The sequence below is a fragment of the Rousettus aegyptiacus genome, unplaced genomic scaffold, assembly GCF_014176215.1.
Source record: "Rousettus aegyptiacus isolate mRouAeg1 unplaced genomic scaffold, mRouAeg1.p scaffold_m13_p_13, whole genome shotgun sequence".
Lineage (NCBI taxonomy): Eukaryota > Metazoa > Chordata > Mammalia > Chiroptera > Pteropodidae > Rousettus > Rousettus aegyptiacus.
In genome coordinates, this window is record NW_023416288.1 from 53484785 (window position 1) to 53505934 (window position 21150).

The 21150-nt window shown below is 54.0% G+C and overlaps 1 protein-coding gene and 1 long non-coding RNA gene across 4 annotated transcripts; one reads left to right on the forward strand and one right to left on the reverse strand.

Annotated features, from left to right (window-relative positions):
• Window positions 1–67: 67 nt before the first annotated feature.
• Window positions 68–9582, reverse strand: ZYX (zyxin). Of its 3 annotated transcripts, XM_036230764.1 has the most exons (11): window positions 9463–9582; window positions 8731–8813; window positions 8405–8624; window positions 7736–7935; window positions 7499–7591; window positions 6853–7401; window positions 2710–2830; window positions 2383–2552; window positions 2110–2288; window positions 1160–1280; window positions 68–601 (listed from the first exon to the last, which is right to left on the reverse strand). In XM_036230764.1, the coding sequence occupies exons 3-11, from the start codon at window positions 8610–8612 to the stop codon at window positions 497–499; spliced, it is 1746 nt and encodes a 581-aa protein (XP_036086657.1). In that variant the 5' UTR covers window positions 8613–8624; window positions 8731–8813; window positions 9463–9582; the 3' UTR covers window positions 68–496. The 3 variants fall into 3 exon arrangements, with proteins under 3 accessions (XP_036086657.1, XP_036086658.1, XP_016012683.2); XM_036230765.1 differs by lacking the exon at window positions 8731–8813 and having other exon boundaries at window positions 9463–9578; XM_016157197.2 differs by lacking the exon at window positions 9463–9582 and having other exon boundaries at window positions 8731–8830.
• LOC107516980 lies at window positions 7915–20914 on the forward strand. Its single transcript, XR_001598411.2, has 3 exons — window positions 7915–8275; window positions 19313–19377; window positions 20750–20914. It is a non-coding gene; the product is annotated as an uncharacterized LOC107516980 (long non-coding RNA).
• The last annotated feature ends 236 nt before the right edge of the window (window positions 20915–21150 follow it).

A 21150-nucleotide genomic window follows, 5' to 3' on the forward strand; every position in this document is an offset into this window, starting at 1 on the left:
GTTTTTTGTCCCTCCATCTCCACGCCACTGGAGAGGGCGGGAGCACAAAAGAGTCAATTGCTAAGAATTCTGGAAAACAAGGTGTTTTATTTGTAGCTATAGCCACAAGCTGGCCGCACGGGGGCGGGTAGGAACGTCCAGGCCAGCCAGCTCAGCCTGGCCTGGCCTCCCCACAGGTCACGGTGGCTCCGGGCCCTCAGCAAGCAGAGGAGAGGCTGCTCAGGGGGCAGCCGGGGCATCGGTGCAGCAGCGAAAGCAGCAGCGCCCCCTCAGGTGGGGTACCTGGAGGATGGTGGGCGGTCCCTGCAGGAGAGGGCTGGACTGGGAACCCAGGGCCTTCTGGGGCACTGGGATACTGGGTGGGGTTTGGAATGGAGGGAAGGGCTAGACCTCAAAGACAAGAGGGGGAGGGGCACGTGGCGGGCCAGGCGGTCTCAGCGTGGGTGGTCCGCTGACGGGAATGGACTGCAGTGGAGGGGGCGGGGGCGGTCCCCACTCAGGTCTGGGCTCTGGCAGAGTGGCACTTCCGGCAGAGCACATGGCCGTCCAGGGGGAAGCAGCCGTTGTCATCCGCCTCAATGGACAGTGCCTTCCCACAGTCCTGGGAGGAAGAGGAAGAGACACTGGGCGGGAGGCCCCTGCGCACCCCGACTCCCCCGTCTTTACATCAGGAAGGCCGGACGCCTCATTGCTCAGGGCTGGCGACCTCGTCCTCGCCGTCTGGTTCCCTCCTCCTCCCGCCTCGCCCACCGCCCCAGTCAGGTCCCCCCACTTCTATTACCTACTCTCACGTTTGTCCCCCAGGCCTCCTACTCAAGGATGGGCAGTAGGGCAGGGCTGCTTTCAGGGCACCCACCCCAACAGCACCCACCCCGAGGCACCCACCCTCCCACCCGTCTCCACTCCTTTCTGGCTCTCCTTAATTCTCAACCTGGACCCGAACCCGGCCACATCGAAGCGTGGCACCCTACCCTCCCATTGGTCACTTCCCTTTCTTGGTTTATCCCCACTTTACTGCAGTGGCCGAAGCATCTGGGCTAGGCAGGCCTGAGCGCTACCACTGGCCACCCCAAAAATGGAGGCACCAATTGCTGGGCTGGCACGGCCCACCCTGCCCCTACCCCCAGCCCCAGCCCTGAGGGGCCCCGGGGACACCGACCTCACACTTGTAGCACTTCATGTGGAAGTTCTTGTCCAGAGCGACCACGCGCACAGTCTCCTCACGGCCAGGCTCGGGCATGATGGGCTCCGCACACACCGAGCACCTGGGCGCATACTGCCTGAGGGTGGCGAGCAGAGCTAGAGTCAGGGTGAGGTGAGGGGAGCCCGGCTTTCCCCGGACCAGCCACGGGCAGACTGCACCCATCCTGCCCGCCTCAGGGTGGGCTGCAGAAGGGCCGAAGGCCCGCCGCCATGACTGCCCCTGTCAAGGCGAATTTCCCACCTCCCCCTTCATGCTCCCAAAGCCCCAGCCTCCCAGGAACCTCTGCCACATCCACACTGCAGCTCTTGCAGAAAGCACACCCAGAGGTGCCCGCACCCTCTCGTCCCACCCCTGAAGCCCTGACCCTAGCCCACCCCCCAACACAGGTGCCTCGGCCCAACTGCCGAGGGGGGACAGAGGCATGTGAAGTCCTGGATTCCACCTCAAGCAGGGAGGTTGGGGCCAGATTCTGCCGTGTCTCTGCACGGCCCCAAGGCCACATGAGGCCACTGGCCTGAGAAAGGAACCATCTTGCAAACACCGTTTCAAGAGGCGAATCGCAGTTCCAAACAGCTGATCCCCAAAGGAACGTTCGGAACCCGGCCCGTGTGTGACATGAAGTCACTTCAGCCCACATTGCAGAACATAAAAACCACACCCAAAAGCAGCCTGGGCAAGACAAGGGCAGGGGACTGGCCAGCAGCAAGACTTGCTGCCCAGGCCTAAGGACGCCGGACAGCTAAGTCCAGATGAACTGGTCGCTGCCGTCTCTACAGGTAGGCTGTGGGGCCGGAAAGCGAGGCCAGGGTTTGGCGCTGTCTCAGGGTCCGGGCAGGCAGCCTGGCTTCCAGACAAACCACGGTTGGCCCCAAAGTACAGCCCAGGTGGCGGCGGAGGGTCCTCACTTGTGGTAGTCAGGGACGCAGTGCGGCCGGTTGGCCTGGTCCACGATGAAGGAGGTGCCCTCCAGGGGGCAGGCGCAGACCACACAGGTGAAGCACTGCGGGTGGTAGGCTTTGCCCGTGGCCCTCAGCATGCGGTCGGTGATGGGCTGCCCGCAGGTGTTGCACTTCTCCAGGGTGTCCTGAGGAAGCAGGAGGAGGTCGGCGGGGAGCTGGCACCCGGCAGCCAGCTGCCAAGGCAGGCCCGCCGAACCCCAGCCCCCCAACCCGACTCACGGTGTAGCAGCCCTCGCAGTACGGCGCCCCCTCCAGGCTGTAGAACTGCTGCCCTTGCAGCTGCTGCTCACACCGGTGGCAGGTGAAGCAGGTGATGTGGAACAGCTGCCCCAGGGCGCGAACCGCGGGCTGCGCACGCGCCAGGGGCTGGTGACACCGGCCGCAGGACTCTGGGAAGGCCAGAGAAGATAGAAATAAGTAGGAGGAAGGGCGCGCACTTGTAAGGGACCAACTGGCTTGGACGGGGCAGGGGGGTGGGGGGGAGCAGCCACAGGCACCAGCCAGCGCGGTGACGAGGCCACGCGTCCCGGCCGGTGGCGGGCTCACCACTGACGGCCACGTTCTGCCTCTGAGGATGTTCCATGTCCTGCATCAGCTGCTGCGTCAGGTGCTCCAGCTCCTCCACCTCCTTCAGAGTCAGAGGTCCTGGGCCCCCAGGGGAGCGCACCTGAAACCCCAACAGTTTCTTCAAACTCAAGGGTCACCCCCTCCAAGAGCGGCCCCCGGCCAGCTTCTCCGCCTTCTTCTGAGATGGACTAACTCCCCTCCCATTTCCCAGATGCTCAGGTGTGACCCTGAAGGCTCCTCCTTCTCCCTCCCCAATCCCGGCACCACACAAATCAGGGGAAGGGGTGACCCTTCCACCCGCTTTGCCCAAACACCCCCGGGCAGCCACAGACAGGCCAAAACGACTAAGCGGACAGAGGCCACGCACACAGCAGCTCAGGTCACTGAAGCACCGAACACACCAGGCCACGCGGCAACTCCACAGAGCATGCTCGGACATGGCCCCCCACGGACAAGGTCGGCACGTGACGGCGTGCGCACCCGGGCGCACACACCTACCCGGCCCGCCTGCCGCTGAGCAGCCCTGTCAGCGTGAGGATGCAACACAGGCGGGAATCACAGGTTAAACCCTCAGAGCCGTCGCGGCTCCCGGCCCCCAGCCCCACCGCACAGGTCCTGGGGGCCCTCCCAAGGGAGGGGGTTCTGGACGACCTGACCCCGCTTCCTCCTCCCCAGTAGGTCTCAGAGCAGGGCCTGTCCTAGGCCAGCTCATCCTCCCGTTTAGGGGATCCCGAGAGCTGGGGATGGGGGTGGGCTAAGGTGAGGGCACCGCAGGAACCTCCAGGTGCCTGGAGGAGGCGACGCAGGTGCTGTCTGACCTGTCAGCATCGCCGCGAGGTGCTCCACCCGGAACACTGGCTGGTCTTCGCAACTGGACAAGTCCACCCACGGCTGTGGCCACTGAACGTCCTGCCTGCCCACGCCTTCGTTCCCATGAGGCCTAGAACCCCAGTCTCCTAGATGTCCCCTTCCACAGCCACCTGCCTTCGGCCCTGGGCCCCACCACCCTCACCCCATCTGCGTCCAGAGCTGCAGCCACCCCGAGAAGCAGACGCACATAGAAGTCCCAGCTCTTGGCGGTGTTCCCTGTAGATTCCTGCCACCCCCTGCCCTTAACCATGTCCCCTGTGAGGCCAGCCTCTGCAATGGAAGCTTCACCTTTTCCTCTCCCCGTCTTCCCTTCCTGGCATCTTGGGGACAGAGGAAGGGGATTTGGCCAGCCTTTGCCCTCTGGTGCCTCTTTAAGTGGCTGTTCCATTCCTTGGAAGCGTGAACTGCTCAGGTACAGCAGCTCCGCGCACCTAGCCACGCTCCCTGGGGACGTGCTGCTTTCGGTCTCTGCCTGTCAGCGTGGATGTCACAGCTTCAACGCCCGTGGCACTCGGACCTCTAGCTCCTCAACCCCAATGGCTCCAAACGCCCCTCCATCTCAGGCACCTTCCACCATGAGTCACCTTGAACCTGAGAGTCACAGTTCTCTTTTACCTCCTAGACCATGGGCTTGACGCCCCAACCAGACTCACCTCCCACTTCCCTGTTCATACTGAAGGCACCTGCTCAGAAAGGCTTTCCTGCGGCCCCTCGACCCTCCCACGTGCTTCCCCGCCCCCAACCTGACCCCTTATTCATCTATTTCTATAATGTTCTCCCCACCCTCACCCACAGACTGCTTATCTGTGGTTCAGTCTCGACCCTGGGCACGCCACTGCCCGCTTCCTGTTGATTCCGCTGCAGCGTGAGCTCACAGAACCCTGCAGGGCCCTCCTCTGGCCTCCTGGCCCTCCGGGCCCTCCAGTCCGGCCTGGCTGTCTGGTTTCTGGCTCCTGCGGTCCCCGGTCGCCTTCCCCACAGCAGCTGTTCCGACCCTTTCCGTCACCTTGAGGCCCAACAGCTTCGCCCCTCGCCTGCTCTCACGGATGACCTCACCTCCTACATGACTGAGGAGATGGAAGCCAGCCAGCGCGAGCTCCCCCAGTTCCTCCTCTCTACCGAAAACATCGTAGTGACGCTGTCCTCGCTCTCTGGGAACTCCACCGAGGGCAGCAGGGCGGAAGGGGGGGGGGGGGTCACCGCCTCTCCTCCAGGGCTCCCTCCCTCCCAGCAGGTCTCCCTAACCCATCCTCCACCAGCTTCTGCCCTCCTCCCAACTTGAAAAAACCACACACACACACGCCCCGAAACACGCAGTCCTTCCCCCAGTGCGCCGCCCCGCCAACCTCTGCGACGGGCTCCCCCGGCAACTCCATTCCGTCTCCACCACTCAGGCCTCAGCTCCTTTCACTGTGCCCACCACAGGGCGCAGATGGACCACCTCACGGCCATCGCCGACTTCCAAACAGTCAAACCTGTGGCCTTATCTTAGTCCTCAGTCTCCTCAAGCCCCCACTGACGAGCTCCTCAGCCAGCACGTTCTCGCCTCCAGAGTCCACCCCACCGTACGACGCTCCTGCTTCCGCCATCCTTCCCTCTCCCACCTGCTGGACGTGAGCATTGCCCACGCTCCCTCCCGGGCCCCGGGCTCCTCCTGTACGAGCCACCCCCTCGGCCGCCTCGCAGCCCCAGAGGCTTCGGTATCACCACACATGACAACCCGAGTCCCGAGCCCTCTCCTGAAACCCATTCCTCCATTTCCAATGAGTGACAGTTCCAGCTGAAGGGAAGTCTCCCATGGAGCCTGTTGCTCAACACCCTGAATAGCTGGACCCCTCCTCTTCCCGTCTAAACCATTTCCCTTTCTGGACTTCTCCATTTTGTCAGCAATACTGTCATTCTCCAACACGCGCAGGCATTTTTTCGCCCTTCCCCCTCCTCTTCCAACTGCTTATCAGCGACCAGGTCCCGGAGGCACTTCCTCTGCTTTTATCTGGGCCCAGGAGAGAATCCCCACACATCACTGCCAGACAGTCCACACCTCTGCTGGAAACACTTCCCAAAAGCTTTCAAAAGCATGGCTGTCCCCGGTCCTCTGACCCAGCCACACACCTACTCAAAACACCGTGATGGACTCGCCAGAACGCACAGGCTCCTTGGTGAGCTATTTCATTTCCCTCCCACCTCAAGCCTCCACCTACCTCTCTGTAGCTAGTCTCCCAGAGGAACATTCTACTTTCCAGTCTTCAAACGCCCTGCTGCTTTGCTCATGCAATTCCCACCCCGAAGCCCTTCCCTCTCCTCTCTGGAGTCTTAAGTCCCACCATCCTCCAGAGCCCACCAGAGCACCATGATGCCTTCCCTTCCTAGCTCGCCAGCCCCGTGGCGATGCCCAGCTCAGTGTTCCTATTACACGGGACTGTGCGCAACTCACTGGCACGTGACATCTCCTCCTGCCCCGTGCCTGCACACACAGGGACAGATATTCCTACTGTCACTTTACTCTGGGCTGCTTGGTCTAGATGACCGTCAGGGCCCCTTCAACTCGGAAGCTCTCGTCTCCTGAACTAGAAGGCAGGAAGGGTCAGGCAGGAACGATAACTTTTCTACTTTGAGCATTCTCGTGCTAGACAAAAACTCCAGCATTATTAGCTCACTTCATCTTCACCACCATTGTATGCAGTGGATACTGTTAAAGATGAGGAAACTGAGGCTCAAAGTTCACCTCACTCGCCTAGGGTCCTGTGAGATGGGAAGCCGGGAATTCTATCCCAGGTGCTCCTGACACCCTCAGGCTTAACCTCCTTTGAGATCTCTTCCATCCAGAGCACAGAACGCAGTGCCTGGCTCAGCCAGCGTTTATCAATACAGGGACTCTTATCACCAGATGAGCCCTTGGGCAGTGAGAGCCCTCAGAAGAGCAGAGAGGTTACAGCAAGAATCCGAGAAGAGGGAAGAACCGAAATTGGACTGGCGATGAGCTCATCTCTTACCTTTAACACTCTGGGGCAAAGTGCAGGGGAAGGTCCACTGAACCCTCCTCCCAAATCAGAGCCTGGACTCCCACGCCCTGCCAGGCCCCCCTCCATTGGAGCTGCGGCTCGCCACTGTCCTACAAGTCGGAGCCTCCAGGCTGGAAACCCCCATCCCACCACCCCCACTGCACTCATCTTGGCCCTCTTTCTCTGGCCCCCACTTGCCTCCCTGTCCCCAGCCCCCCGGTCGCAGCCTAGTCCTCCCACCTTCCCTCACCTGGTTTTGGTTTTGAGCCGGCGGGGGCACTGGGTGCTGCTTCTCCTGCACTCGGGGCTTCTCCCTCTGCTGAGCATAGGTGAAGCTGGGGGGCTGAGGGGAGCCTGCGCCAGCGGAAGAGGGAGCTTGAGGGGGCCCTAACTTTTGATTGGGCTGTGACCCAGGTCCACCTGGGGCTCCAGGGCTGAACTTGGAAGCCACAGGAGTAAACTTGGGAGTCACTGGAGAAAACTTAGGGGCCGGGGATGGGGCTGGGGGACCTCGAGGCTGACTGTTTGCCAAAGGCACAGGCTGAGGCGGGGGCTGGACATGGAGCTGGACCTGAGGCTTGGCCTGGGCCTGGGCCTGGGCCTGGGCCTGGGGCTGGGGCTGGGGCTGCACATGGAACTGTGCCTGGCTGGGAGGCGGAGCCTGAGCTGGGGGCACAGGCTTGGAGCTGGGAGGGGTCTTCCAAGGAGGCAGTGGTGCCCCGCCCCCAGCCGCAGGCTTAGTGCTGGTCTTGGAAATGAATGGAGTGGCGACTGGTGGGGGCACGTATCCGGATGACACCTGCAAGAGGAGGCGGAGGGGAGAAGAGAGCGTTTGTAGGAGGGTGCCAGCCTCCCCAGCGCTGTCCCCAGAACTCTCCTTCTCTCCTGTTCCTTACCCGGGCTTTGAAGGGATCATTCCTGGTCATGTCATCCAGCAGTGACGACAACGAGTCTATCTCCAGATCAATACTGCTCACCTTCTCCCTGGGCTAGAGGGTCTGGGGTCAGAGCGCCCATCCCAGTCCTCCAGTCCCACCCCACCCCACCGTGGCAGAGGAGGTTGGAGGCTAGGACCCTCCTCTCCTTCCCTTGGGGGTGCCCCTGGGTAGCTGCCCCCCTTCCAGCCCCCATACCTGTGGTGGGAGCGGGACGGGGGCCTCAGACCCTCCCTCCTCCTCCAGCGGAGGCGGCGGGGAAGGAAAGATCTCCTCCTCCAGAGGTGCAGGGGGGAACGGTTCCTCGATCGGAGGAGGAGGAGGTGGGAAGGCACCTCCCAGGGTGCCCTCAGCTTCGTCGCCATCCCCAAGGAGGGGCGGGGGCGGTAAGGGAAGGTCTAGGGTCGGCAGGAGAAGGAAGGCAGTCAGTCAGCAGGGGACCCTCTCTACCCCTTCCCCAAGTTCCCCTCCTTCTACGGTGCTAACCCTCAACCCAAGAACGCTCTAGGGGGTCCAGGGAGGGCGGGAAGGAAGGGGGGGCGGCGCAGGATGCCCTGGGATGACTGGGTCAGGACCGGCCAGGGGCTCGGCGCAGGAGTGGTGCAGCTCCCGTTACATTTTGGAAAACAGACCCGCAGGGGAAGATTCATGCCCCACATTCCCGCCTCCCACCCCCCAGGCGAGGGCCTTGGATCGGTCCCAGGAGCCCTGGCTCCCAGCCACGAGCTCCACGATGAGGTAAGAACATCTGCTCGGGACGGGGTGGCTGCGCCCAGCCCCCTCCGCGGCAACCTTTCCAGGTTCCCGAAACCAGAGCCGCGCGCCCGGCGCCCGCCGGGGTCCAGCCCCCCGGCCCGGCCGGCATACCTTCCGGGGGCGGCGGGGGGATCTCGCCCACCCGGCCCATCTGTGCGCGCTGGGCCCCGGCGGCCGGGAGAGCCTCGCTGTCCCCGGGCCGGAAAGGATTCACTTTGGGCTTCGGGGCCACTACCGGGCCGAACTTCTTCTGCGGGGCGTAAAACGCCGGGGCCGAGACCGAGACGGAGATCGCGGGAGACGGGCGGGGGGCCGCCATGGCCAAGCCGGGCTGCGGGGGGCGGGGGGCGGGTGACGCGGCGCCGCGCCGGGCGCAGGACCCCCCGCGGGCTCGTCCCCCCGCGTCCCCTCCCGGCGGGCGGCTCCCCGCGCCTCACCGCTGGCCGGAGCTTGCGCGCCGCGTCTCGGGTGGCCGCCTGGGCACCGGGTCCACGGACTCTGCGTCCCGGTCCCGAGCCGCCTACAGCCAGGCGGGAGAGGGACGAAGGGCAGAGGGAGGCGGGAGGGGGCGGGGAGAGCGCGGCGCCGAGACCATACAAGGAGCGGCCCGGAGAGGGGGCGGGGAGAGGCGGGGAGGGCGGACGCGGCAGGAAACTCCCCCAGGAAGGGGCCCAGGTCCTGCCCCGGGGCCGAAGGCTCCGCCAAGGTCCTCCCGCCCCCGCCCCCGCCGCCCCGGCCCGGCGCGGACCACCCCTCCCCGAGCACAGGCCTCTGATGTCATTTCCTGACTTGCCCCTCTCCACGCCCGAGCCGGGGTGCCCGAGATCTGACTCACCGTCCCCACTCCGGGCTAAGCCGGAGGAGGTCGGGCGGGTGCCCCTGAGGTGCTAAAGCATCTCTTTTGAGCCTCCGCCCCGGCCCAGCCCCCTCCTCTCCGGGCCTGCCGTTACCTGCCCCCGCCACCTCCAGCTGCTGCTCCACCTCCCCACCCAGCCGCCAGCCCCACGCCCCCAAATCCCCTCCGGGTCGCCCCGGACTGGCAGGGCTGGGATGGAACTGAGCTCCAGCGGGGACCGGGATGGTGAGTGGGCGTTCTCCCTGCCTAAGCCCCCCGGGACCTGACTGGGGCGTGTGAGCTCAAACCTCAGGGGTTCTTGGGGGATCCTAACCTTAAATCCCGGGCAGCTTCTTCGGGCTTCTAGGAATTCGCATCACCCGCTCCGCCGCCGCCTGCAGATCAGTTAAGAATAGGGGTAGCGGGCAGGGCGGAGGCGAGAGCGGCCGGCCGACTTGGGGGCCAGGGAGGACAAGAGTGGACGCGGGCGACACGTCTTCGACAATTCTTCAGTGCCCCCGGCGAGCCTATATATACCTCAAGGAGCCTTTGAACAGCGGGGCGGCCCTCGGGAGATTCGGAGACGGCACTCAGTGGAGCCCCCCACTGGTCCGACTGGATTCCTCAGCCTTGGACTGGGCCCCAGGCTACGCCAAAGGGACAGACCTTGTTCTGTTTTATTTTTTTAATTGAATATGGAAACTTACCAAATTGCATCCTGAATTCTTCCACACTCACTGGTACAGACTGTGGAGTCATGTGGCCTTTCGGTCTGTAAGTCTAAAATATCATCCCTCAGGCGCTGCCCTACTATTTCCAGTCCCTGGACCTCCAACCTTCTGTCCAGGAGCATCTGTTCTACGTTCTTGAGATAAGCAGACTCACCATGAGTAAACAGGCTGGGAGTTTAAGAGAGGAGCCCAGGGTCATACTGGGTTAGCCACAAGGTCAAAGCTAGAACTGGGTGTCTTGAGGGCTCTAATGTCAGAGCTCATTCCCCTACATCCTGGTGTCAGGTGAAGCTACCCTGGAGACGAGAGAGCAAGGTGAAGTTACGGTTGGGAGACTAGCTTGAGAGACCAAACTGTGACAGGTTTCTTCATTGTCTCCACTTCACTTTCCCTGTGCATAAAAGAGTGATGATATTTAATCCACCTACCTTATTTAATTATATGGAGAAATAAAGGAAATTCCACATCTACAAGTGCTATATAATACTTGGTATTATTATTCAAGTCCAAGTTCTGCCCAGAGTGGAAATTCTGACAGGTTAACCTAAGGCCTATTTCTCCATTAGTCCCCTTCAGGATTGCCGAGCAGATAGATCTCTCATGGGCCTGGGGTGGGCAGTGCCTACTGTCTCCTTCAAACTCACCAAATACTTAATTATGCCTAATACTACATGTTCATTTCACACCCAACGGATCTTTCTTTCCTCTGGTGTCTGGTTGTCTTTGTCACGGGTGTTTTTCACAGCCACCAGTAGGTGTGGCCATGCATGATATAAAACATGTCATGCAGACCTTCTCTGACAGGTAGAAGCAGGTCCTGGGCCTGTCTACATGAAGATCTACTAGAAATTTGATACTGGATTTCCTGCGCGTATTGGAAATTGTGTCTTGGGCTTTACAGCCCAAAAAAGTCTCATTGCCAGTCCTTCAGAATATACCCACTTGAGGGAAAAAGTCAGGCAGACAGTTTCCAGATACCGTCACAAGTGGAAAAGTCATCTTCAATCTAAATGTCTCATTAAGAAGCGTGCATGTGCAAAACATAGTATGTTTAATTGTTAAGCATTGAACCTATTTATAAATCAAGAATAGAAGAGTGCGTAGGCAGGCTTAGTTTCACTGACAACTAAGACCATTTGGGAGGCAGAATATGAAAACTAGGAGTTTTCAGCCAGGCATTCTGAATATAAAGAGAACCACACCAGGGACCCCCCGAAGGACAGGTTCATTAGGCCAGGTTGTCTCAAGAGGAGTGCTGTTAAAATGCACATTAGCAGGAGCGGCCGTAAGAATTCTTACGTATTTTTCCTAAGTAAGTGATTCTAATTGATCTCCTCTGGTAGTATGTGTAAAAGGTAGCACGTAAGGAAATGTTCCCAACTCGGGGCCAGCAAGGGAGAGGAAGAAAATGGGCAGAAACTTTTGCTATCTAAAACATCTCTACACACCTCCAAGGATTTATGTCCACCAGGTACCGAAAGTTTTCTTCAAGGGCACACGACCTAAAGTAAGACGTTAGCAGCAGTCAAGGGGAGAAAAAAAAAAAGAAAGAAATGAACAAGGACAGCATCAAAAAATGAATTCTGAAATGAAAAGAGGAGATGCTATCACGAGGTTCTTTCTGTATGCGCTGTGCTAGACACTAACAATGGCAAGAAGGACAACCACCATAGCAACAACAGCATCACAATAATAATAGCACACACTTAGATGAAGCTTAGGACATGACACTAGGCACAATGCTGAACGCTTTCAATGTAAAACTCCCATTTAATCCTCACAATAAACCTGTGAAGGATGTACTTTATTATCCCACTTTTCAGTGAAGGAAAATAAGGCTATCTAGATGTTGCATTTCTCACCTCCAAAACTGCACAATTTCTTGCAACGTAAATATTTTCTCTGCAGACGCCCCTACTCCTTGCACTCATCCTTGCAGTCCATCTCGTCTTCCGTTCAGGCAGCCCAGCCTGGTACATCAACAGCCTCTTTCGGTCAGCCTCCAGCTCCATCCTCCACTTTAAGTCCGGCCACTATTTTCTTTTTCCATCACGTGGCGCCACCAAATTCTGTCTGTCTCTACCTGTAGGTACATTGGCATGTGTGTGGCGAAAGAGATTGAGATGATAGGGGGAGAGGGAGAGGGTCGAGGGTCGAGGGTCGAGGTAGAGATGTTTTGTCTAATAAAACTTGTCCAGAAGGTTTCTTCGAGAATGGTTAGCAGTGATTGGTGTTAGGGTGTAGAATTTAGGGAAGGCAGAAAGCTTTTGTAACGGTGGTTTTTTAAATCTGCGAACCTGTATTACTTTTATAATTTTGAAAGATGAAAAGAGCGGAAAATGAGAGCCATTATCTCTTTTTCCTTTTATCTGAGTGTTTTATTGCACTGAGTAATAGGCGCACATGCTCTGCAGCTTTTCCGCTTTCTCTCAAATTTATTCCCCTCTCAGTCCCACTGGCATTTGCTCGTCAGGACTAAAGACTATGTCACTTGTGGGACTGCAGATACAAAGGACAAGTTGGATGGGAATGGGGCTGGGGAAGGTTGAAGTATCATCCAGCAAGGCTCAGGGATCTTTGTCGCAAAGCGAGAAACAGCCCCCTGCTCTGCTGCAGAGGCCCGCCCTCCTACAGAAGAGAGGGATCCACAACCACAAATGCCCCCTGTTCCTGCTTTCTTGTTGGGCCGGCCCAGTGGGCTGACACCAGAATATCATCCTCTGTGTACTTCTCTCATCTCAACCTCAGTTCAGCCAATATTTGCCAACAACTTTTATATTCTAGGCATTCTGGATATGAAAATAAATAATTCCAGCTCTTGCCTTTAAGAAACTCCCCCCAACTGCAAATCGGTACAGCCACTATGGAAAACAGTGTGGCGGTTCCTCAAAAAACTAATTGATCTAGCAATCCCTCTACTGGTTATTTACCTCCAAAACTTGAAAACCCATATCCAAAAAGATATTTGCACACCGATGTTCATAGCAGCATTATTCACGGTGGCCAGGACATGGAAGCGATTGAAGTGTCCTACAATAGATGACTGGATAAAGAAGCTGTGGAACATACATACAATGGAATATTACTCAGCCATAAGAAGAGATGAAATATTGCCATTTGCGACGACACAGATGGACCTCGAGATAATCATCGAGATAAGCGAAATAAGCCTGACAGAAAAAGTTGAAAATCACATGATATCGCTTATCTGTGGGATATAAACCTAAAAGCAACAAACGAACAGGACAAACAGAGAATCATGGACATAGACTATAGACTAGTGGCTACCAGAGGGGAGGGGGGAGGGGGAGGGGGGAGGTAGATGCGGTAAAGGGGGTCAAATATGTGGTGACAGAAAGAAATCTAACTATGAGAAGTGAACACACAATGTGTATGTGTGTGTATACATATATATATATGCCTTACCGTTAAAGTGTACAGATGAAATTTATTGAATTTCATTAACCAATGTCACCATAAAAAAAAAAACTCCCCCCCCCTCCCACACATAGAGTAAAAACACTTGAGTAAGTATTTTAGAGTATTTTAGTATAATAAAGTAAGTGTAACAATTAGAAAAAACAAGTTTCACTCACATAATAGTGCTTGCTTGGTGTGGCTACATGCATTACAATAGCTGGGTGGCCTTCTCTTCATTTAGACCTCGTATTATTGTCCTACCAGGTCCAGGCAGCAGTGAGTGAGCAGAGCCTGCACAGAGCATCTAGGGAGCAGAGGTCAGAGAAGCAGGGGGTCCATACCACCCAAGGTCTGAGCCAGATGGGCACCCAAAGGCACCAAAAATGTCACAAGGCAGCAATGTGTGGTGGCCACAGGGTGCACGAGCAAGGCAGATGGTCAGATGGCGGAGAGTCAGCAGCCGAGGGATCGGGGAAGGGCAGACAGGAAAAGACGCCCAGGCCACCAACAGCAGCACCGGCAGGTTGCTGGCACCGAGGCGGCCGCTAGTAGAGCATCTGCTGCCTTTTGCCTTCCTTCTCCCTGAACTCAGGGGAAGCTGAAATCAGAGAGCCTAGCTAGAAGCTCAAGTGCGTACTGAAAATAGCCGAGTAAGTCACTAGGGGAAGCAAACATTTCAGGCAGTGGGGCTTAAGGACGGAATAATCTAGCTGCTTGAGATGAGAAGTACTTACGATTCTCTAGTGGCTCCCACCGGCTCCCTTCCCTTTAATAAGGTGGGCTTGCTATGGAGAAACCCACCAGGCCCACTTGACGGCAGGAAGTGGGTGCTCCTGCGCAAACCCTCAGAAGTTGCTCAAGCTCCCTTAGGCCGCCCTTCCTGCCACCTGGTTTGTTGTTATTTACCTGCCATCCGGGGATGCAAAGAAATGCGTCAAATGGACACAGTCTCGGGAAGAGAGAAGGTGGTCCACTCAGAACAGCAGATGTATTCCTCTGTAGACTTCTCCACATGCTGGAGACAGGCCTTTGTGCCCAGCTGAGAGATGCTACTGGAGGACATTTCTGCCACAGAGGGGCCTAACCGGCTCCAGCAAAGTTATTAGTGTGTGCTCCATAGTAGCCGAGCACAGAAGGTCCAGCTCAGTGCCTGCCACACACGGCCAGAGCGTTGTAGGCATTTACTGAGTGCCACTGAGTCCCGGAACCCTTGAAATCTCGTACGAGATCAAGGGAGGCTCTGTGTTTGGTAAAGCTTAAGGGCTTTGGGATCAGCTTGAATCATTCGTTTATTCACTAAGTATTTATTGAGCACCTGCTACATGCAGGACACTTTGTTAGGTGCTGAGGATATAATATGGGACAAAAACAGACATGATTCCAGCCCTCGTGAGGGTCCATGACCTTGGCGAGTCTACTAGGGGAGATAAATATTAATCAAATAATCACAAACAAATGCAAAACTGCATCTGTTACAAGGACCTCAGGAAAAAGATATACGATACATGTGATGGAATGCATGACTGGAAAGGGACCTGGCTGAGAAGGTCAAGGAGGGGACTGAGTGTCCCAGCTGAGATCTGAGAGATAAGTAGGCTGTTATCTAGGCAAAGTGGGATCGGGGGAAGCATTCCTTGCAGAGGGAGCAGCATATGCAAAGCCTTGTGATGGCTGTGGGCATGGCCGTCCTCACATGTAAGCATGAGGGAAGGCGGGCATGGCTGGGGTGTCTGAGAGCTAGATGCAAGCCTTATATTGCCCTGAGTCATTCATCTTCATTTCTCGAACACTGTAATGTCTTAGCTCACTGGCTCTCTCTTCCAAACGATTTTGCTATTAATTCTTGGTGATTTCAATACCACAGAGACGATCCTTCCTTGCCCCTACTTCTCTGTTCCATGAACTTCTCTCTTCCCATGACTTTGCTTGACCTTGACCACTATTCCCACAATGACAGTCAGAACCAACACTGACCAATAAAAGTAAGATGTAAGCCATATATGTAATTTAAAAAGAAACAGGTGCCATTAAGTTTAATAACATACTTTTTAATCTACTATATCCAACATATTGTCATTTCAGCAGGTAACCAATATTTTAAAAGATCAGGTGGCAAATTCCAGCTCCCACCTTAGAATACAGAAATCGCTTGCACCCCCTCCCTCAACAGCTTTCCACCAGCAGTAATAAAATTTAACTCTGGTGCCTCTGGCCACCTCATTGTATGTATCTGAATTTTTGTTCATTTGCATTTAAAATTTTTTCTAAAACAAGTGCATATTACTTGATAGCAACACATACACACCACTTGGAGTTCAAAGTTTCCAGTCTCTTTTGGACTTCCCCACCTGGGTGGGTCCACTCCCACTCGCGGGACAATCATGTGACTCAGTGAGCAAACAGCCTTCAAGTGGACCCAATGCTCACCACCACCCAGAAGAGTGAAAGCTTTTTTCAGCTTATCACGGTGAAAAGAACCTTAACCAAACAATGACCTGAACATATACACAGGATTACACACCCATTCTCAAACACAAAGAACAGGAGAACAGTTATCTTTGGAACTCCTAAGTTAGGGCAATGTTTTCTTTTTACTTTTATTGTGGTAAGAACATTAAACATGAAATCTGCCCTCTTAGAATAATATCCTTTTAACCTCATTTTATCCAAAGATGTTGATCCGTCTCTATGTACAAAAGGAGTATGGAGACCGAGCATGTTTCAACAGTATTTAAACAGTATAATAAAAAATCAGAAAAAAATAATCCAGCATAGATTTAGGGAGGCATCATAGAAGAGGCAAAAGAATATTAGAAATGAATCAGAAGACATGAATTTTGGTTGCAGGCTAGCCACTTACTAGCTGTGTGACTGTAGAAGTCTGAGGTGAATGTTTCTTTTCCATGAAAGCATAGCAATGGACTTGATTTCTAAATTACCCTCTGGTTCTAACACTCAATGATCTGCACTTCGTGCCCTGTAGATCCTCTGCTATTTCGTTGTCAGGAAAATGCCTCTGCTGCCCCCTCTGGACTTGGTCGGCCTGCTTAAAGATGGCGGACTGGGAAGGGCTGAGACCTGGAGCAATAAGAACCCAAGCTGAGGTTGCAGGACATCCAAAAGTTAGGGACGGGGGAACCTAGAATGGGGGCCGAGAAGTGGGCTGTCAGCTGCCACCGGGTGACAGAGTAGCCTGGCAGGGAGCAATGGAACGTCAGGCGCCAGACTGTGATTCGGTGGCAGGACCTTGTAAGCACAAGGCAGGCTCTCCCTCCTGGAGGAGCTGGGCAGGAAGGCAGGGCAAAGGGGTCTCCGCAGGAGCAGTAAGAAAGCTCCAAGAGGCATGATGCGACAGCAGCTGCTGCTCTTACCCTGAGTTCATAAACACTAGCCAGGCAGCTATCTGTGATTCTCAGAAACGAGCCTTCCGATTCCAGGTTCTCACGGGCCCTCTGGGAGGGAGGAGTATAAAATTGGCAGGGAGGACCACTGAGGCTGGAAGAAGCCACTGCCTGTTGTTACCTACTTGATTTCTTCCCTTTCTTCATCGGCGGCTCCGGGATGTGTGAATGCCGAGTACCCTCCTGGCCGCCAAAGATGCCATCTGCTCCAGCTCTCTGGAGTGATGAACTCCATTTTTCATTGCCTACCTGGCCTCTGACTCGTGGTCACCCAGGCCTGCTTCCTTGGTCCTGGTATCCTGTCTGGCCTGCTACAGCTCGTGACCTGGACATGAGGCTAGCACCCCAAGGCCCAGAGTATGCTTTGGGTCCTGACTAAGACATTGTTCTAGGCCCTCTGCACCCGACCTTCCCCTTCTCTGAGAAGAATGTGGGATCCCATTAGCCCAGAACCCCTGGCTTGGCCTTTCTCATCAGAATGTTTGGATGGAACCCCCCAAATCTGAAGTGATTCTCTTTTAGGCTTTCCCACAGACCCCTCCTCAAAGAAAAGACAACGCAGATGCATTCCCTTGATAATCTAAACAATAGACTCTGTTAGAGTCACCAGGAAAACATTTATCTGGGCATTCTCCTGTGCTGAATGGAGCAACAGGACCCTACAAAATGTGGATTCAGTTATACCAACCTGCCCATCGTCAGGAGGCTTTGCCTCTGCGTGGAGATGTGGAGACCCGTCTCTGGGGACTGCACCAAGTGGAGTGGGTGTGGGGGGTGCTGGGGTGAGTTCACCACCATTGCCCATCTCTTCAAACTTCCTCCTTTCACTACACACTGAAATGAGCTCACCTTAGATCCCTAGTATTCTACAAAGCTTTCAAACTTCATCTGAAATTCATACGGCCAATGCCCTATGCTGGTTTAAAAGGTTTTGTCTTCCACAGTGTCTAACAGATCAGAGACTGGTCAAATGACGCCTGTTGGTCCCCATCACCAACACTGGACCTTGAGAACTCCTGCTGTGGAACAGGTCTTCCTGTATAATTAGCTGCCCTGGGATGTCCGTCCTTCCGCAGCAAGCTTGCTCTGCCTGGGAAAGGCTCTGCTTGGGGAAAGGCTCTGCTTCCACACAAAAGCCAGGAACCTCATTTATTGATAACTTCCCAGCTGAAGGTGGGGGTGGGGAAGAGAGCTCAGACCACCTGCACAGGTTCTGTGGCGCTTCCTACTCTGCAGGAAAACAATTTACACGTTACCAACACCCCCACCCACCCATGACTTAGCTCTGAGTCTGCCCCAATGTGTCAGCAGCCTAACCCCTAAGCCCCGTCCTTTGTCTTCTTATCCACTGGTCCATTCAAAAGAATACAGACCTCCATCATTGCTCATTCCCAGACTCTGCCGGGTTCCAGCCAGACTCGTATGCCGTTCCAGGTATGCCTCTGCCAAACGATCTCGTCCAGCCCTTTCCCCAAGGTTGTCCAGTATCAACTAACATGCCCATTGCTGGGGCCTTAAGCACACAGTGTTGCTTCCTGGGAGGCACGAAGAACTGCCCCAAAGCTGACTAAACCTGGGAGCAACCTGAGTCGCCTCCTTCTTGGCCCGAGACAGAGAGACTGACACCATGCGTAGACTTTGACAAGCAGGGACCGGGACACGGCCCTCATCAGTATTTTATGATAGCGCCAAAGACCTGTGGCAGGGCTGGAAGCCACCCGAGGAAAGCTCATTGCTTTTGCATTTCAAAATTTACGAATGTGGATGGAGTCATCCTTCTCTTCAGCTTACGGTCCTGCCTTCTATAAAGACAAGAGTAAGAGCACGTGTATCAAATAAAATGTCCTGAACCAAGTAACTCCAATATTTGGAACACAAATGAACACATCAGTAAAGCTTTTTCCTTATAACATCCAGGATGACATTTCCACTGGAAGCCCTAGCTCCTGCTTTTTCCAGCTAGGTAATTTGGGGGAAAAGAAAGTGAATCAGCCTCTAACCCTGGTTTCCACGATTCCAATGCAAAGGTAATGACTTCCTCATTGGGTTGTAGTAAGAAGAGACTGCGAACCCTTTGTCAGCCGTAAAGCGATACTGGCATATTATTTGTTATTATTTTCGTCTCCCATCTCCCACATCTCCAGACTCCGAGTGGATGATCTTGCCTCCTACTTCTCAGGGAAAATAGATGCCATCAGACACCAAATGTGCAACCTCCCGGCATCTGCTCCATTCTTCTTTCTACTGGAATGACAAGAGCTGGGCACCTTTGTGTGAGCCTAACCCCCGACCCTGAGCTCTGCACCCGCCGGCCCTGGCAGCTGCCTGAGGAATTCCCCCAGTCCAACACACACAATGTATTTAGATGCCGGGGGTTCTTAAACTTTTTGTGCCCAGAACCCCTTATACTAAATGCATAAAACAAAATGCACAGGATTACAGAAGCCAACCAATTATTTTAAATACAGTTACTATAAAATCGTGATATAGTAATCTATCTGCTTCATAAAAATAAGAAAATGTAGAGGCAAGTCCAATACTACCATAATTTCAAAGTAATGATGAACACACAGGATATTGTAAAATATCAGCAACAACTGTTATATAACCAAAATGTCTGTGATTTTTACAGGTAATAAAGACACAGTACGACACCTCTAAAATTGCCGTGGTGTGCTGCCTACATGCATAAGTGAAGTAAGTGCGTGGGGAATTTCAGTTACAAGTTAGTGAGCATGAAGGTATAAGTTTTCCTTCCAAGGTTACGGACTCTGGATTCTGTCCACGAATCCTGGGACAAGGGTCCCCGTTTTAGACAGTGCTGTCTCTGAACTTGGTTTCTTCCCTCTGTCCAAGAGCTATCCACGGGAGTTTGAAACAGCAACCACGGAGAGGAGGTGTGTCCCAAAGGGGACCAGTCAAGACGTGGCAGCGCCACATGGGTGCATTCTGCCCAGGTCCTTATATTTCTAGAATTTGGAAATGGACTGGTTCATGCCGTGATTTCATTGAGGGACAAACTGTAACACCGAGTTGGGCATTTGTAAGACGTAGGCATTCCTCAGGGAAACCTATAAATTACTTGGGATGAAAAGCCCGACAAATGGCAGGAGAAGAACATGTATGTGTGTGATTTTTAAACAAAAACTGATATACTGTAATTCTTATAGCCTGCTTTTTCATAATGTCCTAATAGATCATGAATAATTTCCTGTCAACAAATACAGTTATAAAATATTATTAATGGCCCTGCAGTATTTTATTATAGACATAGACCATTATTTAATTAACCTCCAGGTTTGAACACGTGGCTTGTGTACCATCTTTCATTATTATGTAAATAGTGCTCTGATGGGTCCTGCAGACGAAATCTTTGTCCACATTCTATTTTTAGTTCCTTAGAATATTTCTATAAATGGAACAGCTGTGTCACAACTTAGTAACAACAACCACATCGATGCATATTTTAAAGATTTTTTTTTTCAACACTACTGTCAAATTGTCCTCCGGAAAGGTTGTTCCCGTTCATACCAGAACTGGAATCATTGACCTTGGCTCAGAAGATGGCAAAGAGATTGGGAGAATGCCTCGAAATGAGGAAGTAAGAGGATCCTGTACAAGAAGGAGGAAGCTGGCCAAGGCTCTATGCCTATGATATTCTGCTTTTCTCTGGTGCAAAAAAAAAAAAAAAAAAAAACCTTTGAAACAGAATGTGGGATGGGACTGAGTCTTCAAGACTCAGAATGCCTTTTGTTGACCTTGATTTACATCATTTGGACAAATCCAGCCTTATACAGCTGTGCTGAGGGGGATCATGGGAGGGGTTTATATCCGTGTTTGGACCAGAGTAATAGTGGGAATAGTGGAATCAGAGAGCACCCCAAAGGAAGAGCAGTTTCAGGTGGGAAGGCGTGAGCAGAGATGGCCACCTGGCCCATTACTATCGACTTGAAAATTCCTGGCAGTGCCTTCTCTGCTCAAACCATGGGGCTTTGGGTGGCACTGCTGTGGTATTGGAGGTGATTTCTTCTTTCCTTTTTAGCATTTTTCCATTTTCTTTCTTTTGCAGCTAGACCACATATTCCAGGAGGGCAGAAACCATCTCATCCTTCTTTTATGTAACCAACAATAGCAGATACGGGAAAAATACTTTCCAATTCTCTCCATTGTCAAAAGAAGGCATCAGATCCTGCCACAAATGATACCGAACAATTAAAATCTAAGCAGACCTACAGCTGGCTATGCCGTCTTCTCCCTCATGGTTTTATAGATGTAGATTGGTTAATTTCTTCATGCGCAGAGACCAAAGATCAGTTCTCTCCCCATTATCCCATCTCCTAGATTTGCATTAGATTATTTCCCATACATCTCATGTGGGATTCCACAAAACGTAGTGGTTATCACCCTAAAAGTTTAGTTCTCCATGCATAGTCTAAAGGTTAAAAGTTACATCCATAAGACCTGGTCTCT